This window comes from Netta rufina, assembly GCF_964035555.1.
Source record: "Netta rufina genome assembly, chromosome: 3".
Classification (NCBI taxonomy): Eukaryota; Metazoa; Chordata; class Aves; order Anseriformes; family Anatidae; genus Netta; species Netta rufina.
The window spans coordinates 4,079,717-4,095,836 of NC_140125.1; the positions used below are offsets into that span (position 1 = coordinate 4,079,717).

At 40.9% G+C, this 16,120-nt stretch overlaps 2 protein-coding genes across 6 annotated transcripts in view; one reads left to right on the top strand and one right to left on the bottom strand.

The window, feature by feature from the left end:
* The window catches only part of EML6 (EMAP like 6), a gene marked incomplete at both ends in the record, with an annotated part of 130,181 nt that extends 129,634 nt beyond the window's left edge, over nucleotides 1-547 (top strand). For both annotated transcript variants that reach the window (XM_084283939.1, XM_084283940.1), the window contains one exon: nucleotides 523-547. In XM_084283939.1, coding sequence (XP_084140065.1) covers nucleotides 523-547 — 25 coding nt within the window. The remainder of the gene's footprint in view (nucleotides 1-522) is intronic.
* A 2,198-nt stretch (nucleotides 548-2,745) lies between these two features.
* Nucleotides 2,746-16,120, bottom strand: part of RTN4 (reticulon 4) — a 44,513-nt gene continuing 31,138 nt past the window's right edge. For all 4 annotated transcript variants that reach the window (XM_084285346.1, XM_084285347.1, XM_084285348.1 and 1 more), the window contains 6 exons: nucleotides 15,310-15,517; nucleotides 12,699-12,837; nucleotides 6,765-6,834; nucleotides 6,094-6,140; nucleotides 4,881-4,939; nucleotides 2,746-4,473 (listed from right to left, as the gene is read on the bottom strand). In XM_084285346.1, the coding sequence (XP_084141472.1) occupies nucleotides 4,431-4,473; nucleotides 4,881-4,939; nucleotides 6,094-6,140; nucleotides 6,765-6,834; nucleotides 12,699-12,837; nucleotides 15,310-15,517 (566 nt within the window). In that variant the 3' untranslated portion in view covers nucleotides 2,746-4,430. The remainder of the gene's footprint in view (nucleotides 4,474-4,880; nucleotides 4,940-6,093; nucleotides 6,141-6,764; nucleotides 6,835-12,698; nucleotides 12,838-15,309; nucleotides 15,518-16,120) is intronic.

Sequence of the window (16,120 nt, forward strand, 5' to 3'; positions counted from 1 at the left end):
AAGGATAGACGGATTTAGAAAAACATTTGAAGTAACAGGAGGCTCCTCAAAAGGTGCCTGAAGGAAAAAAAAAAAAAAAAAAAAAAAAAAGGAAAAAGGAAAAAAAAAAAAGGAGTGGATGTGGGTGGGTGCATGGATTGTATGCCTCTGTGTGGGTGTGTGCATGCACATGGCCATGTCTCTGGGTGTTGGCTCTCTGGCTCTGGGTGTGTGTGGCCGCACGTGCATGATGGTTTGCATGTGCAGCTGCACACGCATCTGCATGCAGCTGACTGTGAGTGTATGTTTGCATGTGTATGTGACTGGCTGTGTTGGGGGGGAGTGGCTGTGCATTATTAGACTGTTTCAACATGTGCACAACAGAAGGCAGTGCCAGGGCTTACCTTTGCTTTACCTGGAGGCTTGCAGTTAGAGGTATTTATAGACACAGACGTATTTTGAGTAGTCTGTCTATGATATGCTAAAGGTTATCATTAATTTACTTATAAATAAATGTTACACTATCGCTTAACTTCTTTGTAGTGTATTTGTATGGCGATGTCTTTGAAAGACAACTTTTCCTGCTGTTACTGCAACCACCAAGTGACAGCTCTGGACTGGACAGCCATGAATGCCTCTACCCTCAGCCGCTGGAATTTCCACATGCTGCTGTGTGGATTACACCTTTTTGGATTACTCGTGACTTTACTGACCATGAATGCGATCTTGCGATGTGAAGACCAACATCCTTGAGCAGGAAGCTGAAGTTTGAAAGCGACATGTTTTGTAAGAGGGGTAAGCTAAAGTGAACAGTTAACACCCTAAGCTGCTTTTGCCTAATACTGTATTATTCAAATCACGTCTGAAAAGGGAGGACACAGAGGGCCCTTTAATTTGCATAATTTCAAAATTTAAACATTCACTCAAAAAAGTGTTTTTACTATACCTGCTTAAAACTCAAATTTAGTGCACTAAGTCACAAGCTTTTAATGAGCACGCTGGGTTCATGCTTCAGCTTTCAGGAATTGGAGGAGCAAAGTATAATTTTTGTTTCAATGTATTTATTTGGCAAAATTTTCTATCCATGAAGTGCCTTTGAACAATATTTCCAGTAGTCTGGGCTACAATCTTGCCTCCCACCAATGTCTGCTTTCAACATATGGTGCTATAACTTTCACACAGAGGAGGGCTAACACCAACACTTTTCCAGACATGTACTTACGTTATCCGCTAAATCCCGTTTTAGTGCTTTGGTTTTTAATACCTTCAGAAATGAATTCCAAAATGTTTCCAAGAGCAGGAACCTATGCATCATTATGAGGACAAAACTGGTGGTGTGACATCTTTTGGTAAGCTATACTCAATTGGTTCAGATGGTAGATGGGCTGCAGCCAGAATTTGAGGCTTAACTTAAAGTGGGGACAGGAGTGGGGGAAGTAGAAAGATTTTTTTTAACACAAATAATGAGGAAGTTGTTCCCTAAGTGTTCCTGCAATCTCCCTGTTGGCAGGAAAACATGCTTCATATTTAACTGCCATCCCAAGCAGTGACCATCTAGTGCATTAAAGTATTTTGAAAGCCATCAGGAATCCTTGTTTCCCATTATGCCCTCTGGAGAGAGAGCCAAATGAGAGAAACCAATGAGGGCTGTGACCCCTTCAGTGGGCAGCTATGCCCATGCTATTTAGACATAGAAAATAAATAACTCTGGTACCTGACGGTTTACCTATCCCGGAGAAAAGCAAAATCTTTGCTAAATTTGAACTCCTCTCCCCATCCTTGCTTCTTTTGCACCGTGTGCAGCCCCCTGCTCTGTGACTAGGCTGTGGGATCGTGGGGCAGGAGGGCAGTAGGCAGCTGAAATGAAATATGAGATCTCTCCACTTGAAAGTGGAGACTATGAGCAGATGTTCACAAAAAGCAAAAAGAGCTCTTCAGCAGTTGTTACTGAACTTCTTAGAAAACCAAAAATGATAGGGACAGTGGAATTGGAGAAAGAAAAGAAAGTTCAAATTTTCAAATGAAATCTTAGAAAGGAACAGAAAACATGGGCAGTTTCAAAAGATTTCGGAGAGTTCTGATGTGGAATGCCTCCGTATTTTGGAATGACCTTCCTTTTAAACAGACTGGTTTTAATCAAAAGAAATAAAGGCCAAAATAGAACATTTTGACTTATATGTAGTATTTGAAAAGAGATACTGAATTGTGGTTTAGTCCCAGTTCAGATTAATAGAATGATTAATTGTGGAACCATCCTGCCAAACCACTTCTGATTCCCACTACGTAAGTGAGACAATAGCTGTTGGACACAGAATATCATAAAAATGACAAATGAAACAACTATCCAATTAAAGGAGTGGATCCATGTATATTTAACACACAAAAGTGCTTCAGCAACCTCCAAGAATCACCTTTTTTTAAAAGTGAATTTATTAATGCCTTATATTACTATACAGATCAGCTTGTCAGATACACAATAAGAGTCCCTATGCAGTTTTTTTTTTTAAATAAACCTTATTGATCAAATATTGTAATCATGTTAGGTGGTGATGTCAGTGAGCACCTTCTTTGCTTATGTTGTCATGTTTGCCTTTCACATTGATTGTATCCTGAATAAAACCAGTTGCACAGCAGAAGGAATTATTAAATGGCTATGTTAAAAATATCTTAGAGCAATAGCGTCTGTCAGGATAACACTTAAAAATTTGTATGTTTATATGGTTTGGCTTTATGTATAAAATGTTCAGAAGTGATGATGTACTATACTGTAAATTAAAATATTAGTGCATGAATTTATTTTTCAATGGTCAAGATGCCATTAATTTAAAATCTGTGTCTCAAATAAACTCGGATACAAGTTTTCAATGTCCAGCTTTCTAAATCAGGCTCGAAAACATCTGAAAAATTATTGGACTCGCTTAACAATTTCCTTCAAACTAGCACATGGCATACATTACTGTCTTCAACATAAAAGCAGCCAAGGATATTTACTTCTTTTAGCAGAATCTAAAATTTCATCTTTTTCAAGAACAATTTTCAACAACCAACCAACTCACAAGACTGACAGTCACCCACGTCACTGAGCTGTCAGTGCAGCTGGCCATGGTAACAACAGTGGCCTTCAGTATTCAGCATCAAGGCCTCCTCACTGCAGGAAAGCATCTGCTCTACGAGAACTACGCGCCAAACTGAGCATCACCCACCAACACAGCTATTCAGGACATCAGATCTGTAACTAGAACTGAACAAACTGCTTCACGCTGCACAAAAGGTATCATGAAAAATCCATCTACTCACATTGCTATAAATCTGACAAACTACTTCTACCACCATGTACAATGGATATTTAATCACGATGAACTTAAAATAAACACAAATATATTAAACTTACCTCAAGAAAGCAAAATACCGATATTATTTTAAGTCTATAAGCTTTATTGATACTTGGGGTTTTGTTTTTTTTTTTTTTTTCTTTTTTGTTTGTTTTTTTTTTTTTTTACATTTCACAATGCATTCCACAGACTTAGTTCAATACAGCTTAAACTGCAAGTGTATAAATTTTCATTTATAATTTCTTGCATAACAAGGTTTTAAGTTTCCAAACAACATTTGCAGCGTTAGATATTCAGTCCACAGATTATCAGAGTTTGAGAGACTGTAGAGTTACTTGCTCAAAATCAACTACTGCATGTTTGCGCAACAAAGTGTATGCTGTAATCTTTTAATATATGTGGAGGTTCCTTTGTTCATTACTTTTTTTTTTTTTGTTTCTTTTAAACAGATGCTAGTGTTTACAGAGACATTTTAGTTTTTCAAGCTTGTGTGCTATGGAGCTAGTCCAGAAATCAGTCAGTTCTCTGAAGTACGAAGCACTGTGGAGCAGCTGAAAGATCTAAGCTTTGTGAAACACATATATATATATATATATATTGGCAATTGATAAAACAATAAAATCACAATACAGCTATACTCATACCAAAAAGGCAAGATTTTTCAAAACTTGCTAAAATGGTATATTCTTCTAAAACATCTCATTTTAGAAAATCTGCATCAATCTACACAGACCATACACAGTGCACAAACTGGGAAGTGTTATCCTCCGCTCCACCTGCACTACCTCTTCTGGAACGCAGCAGCGCCTACCTCTGATGAAGCAAAATGTACAGCTTTCTCAAATCTTTTTGTATTAGCCAGTGCTGCACATGGGATAAAGAAAGATGATTAGTTTTAAATCCATACATAGCAGCTTACAATACTTAAGATGATGAAACACATGGCAGTCAAAACAGTTATTTTTCCTCAAACACTGCGTTGCTAAAAAATAAAGATCTGTGAAATTGCACTGCAATGTCAAGGGTTTTGCTTATTCCCTGACCCTCCCCATGTAAATCCAAATAAGAATTTTCCCCCTTAAAAGATGAACTTCCTATCAGTAAGTTGCTTCAGGCTTTTTATTCAGTTTTGCGCTTCAACCCAGGAATTTTTGCTTGGATCCTGCAAAAGGAACAAGAGAGGAAAAAGAACAGCATTTGAGTAAGGAAAAAAGAGTAGGTAGAAAAGCCTTCAAGACAGCAATCTGTGAAGGTAATTATCATGGCAAACCAACTATTACAGTGAAAAATTGATAGAACTGCTGAAGGCCTCCTTTGCTCATGCCACAGCTGCAACCGCTGTGGGCCCACAGTTTCACTAATACATAGATTTCTATTAAAAATAACATTGGATGGACTTAAATGCACCTCCAAGAAAAGAGCTGATTTCATAACCATTCCATTTTAAGCAAAGAACTTTCTCCTCCCACAACTAGTATATATAACGCATTTGTTATATACAGAAGTAGCATGCATGCCAAGAAACTAAACATTATTTATGTTTAAGTGAAAAACAAACAAAAAACTCACTTAGCCATTGCGTCTTTGACATTCTTGTTCACTAGTCCCAAATAATGGTCAATTTGGGCCTGAAATGTAAGGTGAGAGATGTTAGAGACCAAGGCTTACCAACAGTTCCTTTGCTGCCTGGCAGGCAGTTACACACACTAAGACACGCCCTGCAGGAATGACCACTGATGGAAGGAAGCAGCTCAACAGTGCTTATTTCCCAGTTTGATGCTGCTCCAACGCAAGCACGCACAACCAAGGCCCATGGTGAGAAGTGAGCAGTCAGCTTCTCCTTCTCCTCTGGGCACCACAGAGAAGGAAAGCTGCTTCGCTGGCGAACAGCTTACGCCCTCCGAGAGCAACCTTCGGCTTGTCAGGAGTATCGAGGAGCCCAGGCTAAGCCATGCAAACTGTCCATCATCTTTCCTTTCACTGCACAGTATTTAGCTCGTTTCTATGGTCATACAGAGGTTGGATAGGAGCCCAAGAAGCTCTCCCATCTTTTTAGAGTATTTCTTCCACTTTTCCTTCATCCCAGACTGACCTTCAGGATCAGAGTTGTTTTGGAAAGAGGAGAAGGAACTGCTAAGCCAGGGCTGGCTCCCCCCCCTCCCCCCCCGTGCTATCAACCTGCTGAAGACAGTCCCTGCTCAAGCTCTACTGTTATTTAATCATAGTCATTTTACTTTGGCTTCTTCTAACCGCCTCTTCCTTTACAATAGTCTGCTGATAGAAGTATTAGACTGTACCAAGCCTCTTCTGCTGCCTGTTTTAGCCAAATTACAAATTTTGTGGGGCTTCAGGACACAAATCCTGAATACCAGCTCCAAAGTGTGTTTTTTTCTTTTTTTTTTTTTTTCTTTTTTTCCAGAAATTGGTTTAAAAGTACTTATATCAAGATTCACACCCTGCCTACTGCTGCAGCAGGCCTGAATAAATCCGGATGAGAGGAAGAGAAGAGAGGAAGAGAAGGTTAATCATGTTTTTTTCCATAATTGTTTGCTGGGGAAGCCACCTTACACTTCCACCAAAAAGGAGGATGGGAAAGCATGCACGGCCTGGACTTCCAAGTGAACTTGGTTCTCTTGGCTCAGGCAGTGACTCCTGATTAAAGGCCGCCATTTTAAAGACTTTAAAGAGTTTAGAAGAATAAAATGAATTTTTATTTTCTCCTGGTTTTGCTTCAATAGAACTAACTTCATGGAGTATTTAATGAACCTTATTGAACACTCACCTGATGTCTCTCATAAATAACAGGAACACTGAAGAGCGAAATCAAAGCTGGAAAAGAACAGATCAAAGGTATAAATATTGACAGAAGGAATGGTGCTCAGTTAAACAAAGACTTGCTTTCACACCTTAACATTTCTTTCAAAAGGGTACAACAAAAAGAAATAACTAGGCCACACACAAAAATTGTTGGCTGGTAATTTAAATAATCCCTGCTAAGGAGAAGCTGGGCTGCTCTCCAGGTCTTGTTAACGGTACAGTAACTCTGGTCACAGATCACTTTTTCACTGTGGGTTAGGCACATTCTTCAGCAAGAGTGCTTAGGTCAGTGGCACCGCCCTCTGGACTACAAGAAACAAACTATCTTCAGTGGGAGGTGACCCGAGCTGATTTTGTACCTCCACCAAAGTTACAGTATAGCAATGATATTAAAGAAAAGTTAACCCTGACAGGGAGATAGGGTGTCTGGAAAATGTGCAACTTCACAGAATTCAATACAATTCAAAATTGTCCATTCTGCAGGGTTATCAATGTCCTAGAGAAAGGACACACAACTACATCATCCTGATACAATCTCAAGAACACAGGAATAGCCTGGGAGTAGCGGGCAGACTTCATTGCTTTTCCAGGGTTATTTTGCAATGCTAGGTATTTAACACAATTTCAAACACTTACCCAGTATCAGTAATGTCAGACCATTAAACAAGGCACCAACATAAGTGAATACCCACATCAACACTGCAAACTGAAAAATAAAAGCACATGTCAGCCTGTGACTGGTCTTACAAGAACATATTAGTTATACCAGTAAGCAAGATAACTTCTCTAAATGCACATTTGAAGCTGGAACACCCCAAACTCCACCCGTGTGCATCTAATGTAATTATAGATGAGTGACGAGATGGCTGAAGGGTTTAGTAATGGGATATGTGGCCTCTTGTGTCTAGGTCATTGGGCTGAATTCGGCCCAAGTCAGCAGTGACCAAAGGCTGTCAGTACGTGGTAGTTGCACAAGGCCCCCTGCGTGTGCACAGCACTTCCAATACGGCATTTCAGAACGATGGGCAAACACTTCCTACCTCCCACCCTTCAAAGACAGGAACAGGACAGGCAGGGAGGTGAAAGGGCTGGCACATATCGCAGCCCTTGGGGACAGAGCCAGAAGGAAAGTGGGTCATTTGGTTGCATGGCAGCCCAGCAGCCAACACATGAGCACATCAACCCCGGGGCTGCAAAGCCACCGGCGGCACTGCCCCACCACAGCCACGCTGCGGCTCCGCAGTGGTCTCCATGAACCACTGATTGCTAGGCAGGGGCTTCTGCCACACTGGGTGAAAAACCTGGCAGGGAATGTGGCAAGGCTGGCTTGGGTGACATTTTTCCCTTAAACAACACAAGGACTTAGAATACTACAATATTCAGGAAAGAAAGAAGTCATCAGTGCCACAAAATGGAAGATGGCCGCAGGTCAAAGACAACCTCCAAAGAGAAGCTGGGTTTACGCACACCCAGCCCTTCCCTTCCTGCTGCCGCTCATGGTGCCTGCCCCAGCACTGGCCACGCTGTTGCTCCCCCTGCCCTGCTGACTCTGCTCTTGCACAGGCCCCATCGGGGGGGCCTCAACCCTGCCTCAGCGGTTTCGCACGGCTCTGAGGGAGTTAAACCCCAGCAGCTTTCCGCCAGGTGCAGAGTGACCCAAGCACACCTCTGACCTATACCAGGGCAGGAGCGGGCTGCGGGCTGCCAGCTCTATTTCTGTGTAGGATTCCTCCCTGAGGAAAATCAGCCCATTTCTTCTAGTGTTGCACAGCCCATAAGGAACAGAGCAGAAGCCAGGATTTGGATGTCAGATCTAGTGGATTTAGCAGCACTTATTTCTTGCTAAGCAGACAAGACCCCAGCACTCTAATCAGCTAAGCATGTCTGGTTATTTTCTGGGCAAGACACTGTAAAACAGCGGAAGGTGGTGCAGAGGCTGCAGATACATCCAAATCCAAAGAATCCACAGATAGCAGCCGAAGGTGAAGCACCGCAATAAGCAGGAGATGCAAAGGCAAAAGGTGGGCACAAAGCACTGGAAAATAAAGAACGTAATGCTGAAGGATTGTGGGCAAAAGATGCAGACTGCAGCTGAGTTACTCAGAAGTTATGCAGCCAGACATCCATTTTTAGCTTATCATAAGACGCAAAATGTCCAAATCAAACAAAATCAACAGTAAGGGCAAAATCAAGTAAGGGCAGGGCAATGGACAGGTCTAGCTGCATAACCCCTGTAATGAAGGAAGTTTACTTCAAGAGCTTTGTTCAAAGCTGGTCCCATTCAAAATTCAGCAGGATTAATTGCAAATGATGCAGTTCTTTATCCGTCAGCTCTTTCCAGAGGTGACGCAAATAGCACTAGAGGCACAAAGTTAACCCTCAGACAAGGCTGCAATGTTACCATCAGCTGCATTTCCACTGAAGGAATTTGGCAGGTTTATCAAGAAAAATAAAGCAGATTTCTCTAACCTCCCTCATGATTCATTCAAACCTTGGCCCAGTTCTGCTCTCTGCAGTGCCAGGGTGAGAGCTGGCTGCCAGCCTCTTTGCACAAGAGCGACTTTACCAAAGCAAATCTCCACTTTCTGAGCAAGTCTGTCCCTGCAGCATGTCCCCTGCCTGAGAGACAGGAGGAAAGCCAACTGTTATACAGCAAAAAGCCCCCAAGTTTGTGAACGCCCAGAATGACTCTCACAAAGCGTGCATTCGGTATCGGAAATCAGCTGGCTTCAAGCATGCACAGTGAACCATTTTGACTGCTCTCCGAGCTCTCCCCTGCATGAGCACAGTTCCAGAAGCAAGGCACCACCCTGCCCAGGTAAACATTGATAACAGAGCTCAAGACTATGCCCATGTCAGAAAACACAGTTCACGTAAGCAGCAGGGTAACAGAATCAAAATCAATCCGAAAGTCCAACAACCATCAGAACAATGGAATATCATGTAGTGAGCATTGAATTTATGGTCCGAGAAATATAAAACTCCTGAAGTTAACATTTGACTGACAGTGGCATTGCTTGTCATGAAGTCTGTCCAAAGCAGTGCTAGGGTTTAATGACAAAGCCTATCGTGTGTGAAGTTTCTGTCCACTTTGCCCATTTGTTCCAGGCAGGAGAGGGAACCACCGACCCCAGCGAGGCCACCTCTCTTTGCCATATCCTGCTGACTGCTAACTGTCAGTAATGACAGCTGTTTTCTAAGGTGTGGCCACCAAAGCAAATGATGTTCAGCAAAACCCTCCAAAGCCCTCTCCCAAACCACTGCCTCTTCCTCCTCACACCTTTCTGACAGTTAAAACCAGGCTCCCAGGAATTAATGGACTCAATCTCAATCCCTCATTTACTTATGGTTTCTATTTTTTCCTAGAAATGACACAAACATACAAATGTGTAAAGGCTTACCTCAAGCATGCCTGAACACTTAAAGCTCTAAGATGGGGGGGGGGGGAAAAAAAAGCTGAAAGCAACCCAGGAGTGACCTACAAAGATAATATTGTTCTTCCCAGATGCTCAGAACAGGATAGAAGGAAGGCACGGGGCCCAAGCTCACCACCTGCACATTACAATGATATGTGAACCAGCAACAAAACTGTGTACCTGATGGACTGCATCCAGATTTTGCCTACCTCCTTCAGTAAGACTCCCTAGTACCCAGAGCATAAGGCAATTTAATGGCAAATCCAGAAAGGATAATAAACAGATATATCAGCTTCTTTACTATAAACCAGTTCAAATATAGCACAGAGCTCTATTTCTCAAAATATCAGTTGAGCAATGACAAATTGAAAGCAACTGTGCCCCGACATCAGAAGAGAACTGCTCCTGATTGCGCAGCCCAGGGTGAGCTGCTCGATTACTGTGTGTCAGGACAAAGTGCAGCTCCTCCTGGGACTCTGACAAAAGCTCTTCTGAAATTTCCCCTGAAAAGCTATGAGGAACTTCTCCTTGTGCTGCATAAATATTTAGTACATTTTAAGACTTCCATGACTGAAGCACTGTTTAATAAAAAAAAAAAAAAGAAAAAGATCTTAACGAGACAGATTTTACAGCCAGAACTATTATGCACAATAAACTAACCTGCAGACATTTTCTACATCAAAGCTCGTTAGCTTTCATTATATACAAACATGCTGTTTCCTATGGTGAAGATGTTTAAACTACATGAGCCAGGCGTATTTTTTTTTTTTTAATAAAACCAGAGCTGCTGTATTACATAAAACCTCAGCATCTTAATGTTCTCCTCAAGCGCAAAGTCTTCAAAATCAGCAACTGTAAATGGTCCTGACATTCACTGGTTTTATAGAGGGTTGCTCCCAACTACCATAAATTAGACTAATTAACCCACATAAAATGTTTTAAATGCCAGAATAGAGGGGAAGTGAATTATTTCATCTGAATAAAAATGTATTTCCTACATAGCATACTATTTTAGAAGTGATTAGAGTGCCTTGAAGACATCTTGACTGGAATTAATTCTACTATTGGAAGACTTAATTCTTAGAACAGTGCGAAGTAGAACAGCAGTTGGCTTCGCTGCTTCCCCTTCCTTACTGCAAGGGACTGTGAACTCTAAACAAATGGTGTGGAAATTCGCATAACTCAGATGAAGGCTCATACCACAAAGGCCTTAATTACTGAAGAAATACAAGTGACCTTGTGACTACAAGGCTTTTCTGTGATGTATCCAGTTGTTTAATAAGATCCAAATATGACTTCAGCAAAATAACCTTTTTTGAACACTGAGAATCAATGCCATTAAAAAGCGCAATAAACAGAGAATATGTTCCTTTCCTCCCTCACACTCCAAGTTTATGTTATCAAAATACAGTTCTAGTCACAGAACAACAATTCCTTTGACCGAGGCCACAGCGCTGCAGAGATGCACCCCAAGCACGCAGTCACTGAAGTGCAAAGGCAAGCCAGCCTCTCACAGGCAGCGGGCAGGGCTGACATGATTTAGCCATCCAAACCAAGCCCCAAGTGGGAACACCAGCAAGGCACAGACAGAAACAGGCTCATTTATGTCGTGCTGCCATAAAATGACCGCAGCAGTATCAATCGTATATAGAAAGGTGACCAGAAAATATGAACGCACAAGCACCTCATAAAAGTACTTTTATTGCACAGCCCTGTAGGAGCTGGAAGAATACTGCACAACCCCCTGGGCTAATCCTTTATCTCCTCTTCTCCTTCTGAGAACCTGAATCTTTTCTATGAGCACCAGACAATAGGTGACAACACCCAACATCCTTACACATCTTTTCCTCTTTCCAGAGGGAAAGGACTCTTCCTGGGAAAGACTTGGACAACATTATTTGCAACGCCCACAGTACCAACTCCTCACTGTGTTTATATAGGAGCAACTGCAAGAGAAATGCATCTATATGAGAAACTGCATCTAGAAACTCTAAGATCCTGAGAACTATCTTCAATTTCTATTCCACAAATAAAACGAGGACTTTTACAGCCTTCCTATTTTATTCCAAGTTTCTCTCCAAACCCCTTCCCTCATCCTCACAACAACTCAAAGGCCTTTGCAAAGCACTTTATAAGCAAGAGATTTAACTGGAGGATAAATGCAACTTTATTTCAAGAAGATTATGCAAACTGAAAAGCAAATGGCCAACAAGTTGTACTCAGTAAAGGAAACAATTGTTTGAAAGACAAAGAAATGTGATAAGCTTGGCAGGAGAGAGCATAACTCTCACAGAATAAAAATTAAGGTTTTTCAGCCATTTCAATGCCATTTCTTGCTCTGCCACCTCAGTAAAGAGCACCTCAGTTTTGCTCTGCAACATTCAGTAAATTCTATTCAACACTAAATTCAACATATGCTAGGTATCTGTTAGGCTGTTTTGCATGCTTTATGCAGTGTTGTTTCCAAAAAAAACATTTCAGTAATTTGTAGTGCTAAGAAAAACAACTATTTACACCCAAACCAAGTGACTGAAAGAAGCCTCTACCTTCCCAGTAAAGCACAGGCATTATTCAGTCCCCATTCTTCCAGTAAAAAAATGAATAGAAAACTCCTGCTGTTCAAGGCAAGTAAATGTATTGTAAATCAATTGACCACTTGCCAGTCTCTGTACAGAAACAAACTGAAAAACATAAGCCAGACTGTGCCAGTCTAGCTGTAAACGGATTTATTTATTTATTTTTAAGAGTGAGTGAGAGAGAGGTGGTCGCGATGCATTCTAAATGCCCATACTGGAGCAGTGTCTTGTTCTAAGATTCCTGTTTTTAAGCACCAGCAAGGAGGTGTAATAGCTCAACTGTATGCAGCCAAAGTTTATTTCAGTTTTCGATTCATTTTTACTGTAGTACTGTCAAAATGAAGTACAAATAAAGCTAACCACTCTATGACTGCATTCAGTACTTAATGTGTCTAAGAGAATGCTGCACTTCCTGAAAAACAACAAAAATTGGTCCAGCAAGCAAACTAAAACTCGATACAGAGCCAAAGATGCTATTGTTCATTCACATTTGTAAGGACAAGTGGGCTTTGCTAACCTAGGTCAGCAAGGAATCTATTTACACAAGGCTGTCACATTTACAGTTGAAGTAGACTTACCTTCAGAGAATCAACTAAGTCATCGACTAGGAAGAGACGTCTCAGCTCTTTGACTGTGCCATTAACATGGCCAAGCACAACATTACTGTATTTCTGAATAAGCTCTTCAGACACGGCTACGTCAGACTCCAAGTAAGCCCTGCAAGACAGAATAGCTTATGAAACTGTACTATAAGAGCTCTGCCAGACAATATCAACATACAGCATGTTAAAATGAGAGAAACCTCACTATACATGGCATGCTAGAAGTATAGAACAGAGCTAACCTAAGTTATTCTTGGAAGGTAAAAGCAAACCTCAAAAGAGGAAAAAACATACCCATATCCTCTTAAAGAGAAAAGAATATAAAGAGTTTCTCTCTCACTACTCTGCTGTGCTAGTGTATTTACAAAGTCACATGCAGTCTTACCCGGTGCCCAGGCAAAAAGGCACACTGGCTAGCACACACGAATGAACAGACAAGGCTAGCGAGTGGCCAAAACAGTTTCCAGCACCTCTGACACGTATACTGCTGTCTATCATGCTAATAAGGCCAACGTACATTTAAAATAAGAGACACAGATGGACAGGCTGGCAGGGGAGGAGGAGATCATTTACTGATTTTGCTACTGCATTAGGAAAAAGAAAGTTCTTAAGGCAACCTGAGACTCTGCTGGACTTGATATTTCTACGTTTCTCAAATAGAAACCATGTCCTACAAAATCAACATATCCATTCATACTGCTAGAAGACGCTTCTGAAATCAGCATCACGCTGTGACAAGTACACTAATAAGGCATGGCAAAATGAGAATTTTTTATTGTTTGCTCAAAAAAACTTCTCACGATTACAGACAGCAATTCTTTTAACAGAAAGATGTACAATTGTGTCTGGTTAAGTGTTCTTTCCACTACACCATGACATTTATCTGTAGTTGTTGTGGCTATGACAATTTAGACCCTTTAAATGAAGAGTAATTTATCTGATTTGTGCATTACAGGGAGAAGGAGTAATGTAGCACAACTATCACAGGGTGCTCATTTTACAGTTACTGCACCTTACCTATTACTTCCAGCTGGGGATTCTGCTTTGGGGTGGGAGGTTATTTTTGTGGTTTTGGTTATCTCCTATTATGCACAGGAGACATATAATGGAGTCTCCTACATATACTAGTAGCTCATCAGCAGGAGATTTGGTACCTGAATCAAAAGGTACATCGATCTCATGGATGTCTCTTCACTGTCAAACTAAATTCAAGCAGAAGCATTCTTCCTGCAGTTGAAAAGCAACCAGGGATGTTGGAAAAGAATGTCTAGAAGCTTCTTACGAATATCATTATTTTTAAAAATAAACTGCTTAAAGAGCACAGAGCAAACCGGATTTCCACTGGAAACTATTCACCCTAATAAGAAACAAAGGCCTTGATGCTTTTGTTTTGTTTTGCAAAAGATATATATGTCATGCTGCTATTCTGAATATTATTGTCAATTGGCCAGATGTATTTTTTTCTAAGCTCAATCTAAGCTTGAAAACAAATACTTTTCCCCTCAGAGTTTTGTCCCACTGTTGTTTTAGGTAGAGATTGACTTCTACTGGCTAAATGAGCCACTACATGTAGACAGAGAGGGGAAAAAAAAAAAAAAATCGAGAAAATATTTTACTTCGTCTTACTAAAGATGAGAGGAAGAAAAAGAATGACTGGAAACACCACAAAATGAGTAAGAGGGCTGTAAATAGGAGGGCAAGCAGGATTTTCTGAAAGATGCAAGGGAAATTCAGACTGAGCCACTTAATTTGTTAAAAAAGGAGAGAAGCAAGAGCAGTGTGGGTTACGGCTGGCAGTGTGGGTTACGGCTGGCATGCACTCTTAGCAATTAGTCTAACCCACCAATATATTTATGTCTCTTAAGATGCAGCATCCCCCCCTGCAGGGAAGTGCACACATGGTGTACCCCAAGGACTTAGCTCATCACGCAGAACCACTTAAAACCACTTAATCCTACGATTAAACTCCTCAATCCTTAGAAATTTCTTCAGAGTCCAGGTTTCTGGATTTTTTTATCTGGGCAGGCTGCAATGAACCTGGATTCTGCTGATCACAAGGCAGCCTTGCATATGGAGAACACAGCTCTGCTGTTACATGCTAATATACAATTTAAAGAGCATCCTGAAGTTTCAAAAAGATACAAGTACCCCCTACTACATTTATTCTACTTTTTTACTAAATAAATTGCACTGGAAGTGCTGAAGTAATATTTACATTTTGTACATCATCTGCCACTGGTTCACATTCTGAAGACTACACCACTCCAAAATGCACACATTATTCCATTAGGTTGGAATATGTTTTTTTGTTGTTCTTTTTTTAAATGCAAATTAGGACACTCTAGCAGTGCCAGGAAAATCCCCTGTACCAAGCATTCAATTCATTTGCTTTTCCACTGTATTTGCCTCCTGAGAAAAACTGAAAGCAGTGTAGTCGTAGGCTGGGTGACAGATTTTTCAGTACAGAGGCTATTTACATTATTATGCAACATAGTATGGCATATGTCATTTACTGCTCATAACAGCACCAACAGTGCTGCGCCCCAAAACAACATACATTTTTTCTTAATTATAAGAAAAACCTCACCTAAACGGGTGGCCTTCATCGGACTTTTGGATTGCCTGGATGACTCCCTTGTATATCCTAAAGCTGATGGTCACAGAAAGCAGGGCCAAGGCAATGTAAGCGGTCACGCTCACGATGCTGAACACTGTTAACGAGAGCAGCAGGAACAAGCTGGCACCAAACACCACTCCTGTCTTCTTAATGTCTCGCCAGTAAAGGAGGTCAACAACTAAAAATTAAAAAAGATAAGAAATTAGTACAAGATACCTTTTGCATCCATATGAAAACAGAGAATGTCATTCACTTGACTGCTGAGAGTCATCACGAATGGAACTCGCAATCACTATCAAATGAGAGCTGAAATTACAACTAGAAATAGGTTATTGTAGCACTGCTTTTGCATTGGACTTCAGATTATTGGGATTATTGATGTTCGGATTACCTGAAATGTAATTGCTAAAATTTAAGAACAATTCTGCCCCTAAGCAATGTCAGAATTAATCTCTTCACCTGCAGTGCTGTGCTGTGCATAAGAACCACAGCAGTTTGCGCTTCATTTAATTTTATTTTTGTGGAGGCCACTTACTGAAGAGGTTAATTCTGATTCCCTGTTAGGACAAATGACACAGACATTAACAGATCCCTATGCCATGGTATCATTGCAAGTCCAACAGAGGCAAAGGCATCAACAGTTTGTTTTGTTTCCTTTTGACTGAAGAAGTTCCCTTGGGAGTATATGGTGTTGTGACAGAATGAGCCATTAAGAGAGACTAACCACACTCTAATTTCAATTCAGGACAAATCTGCTGTGCTACAAATGCAAAATACTCAT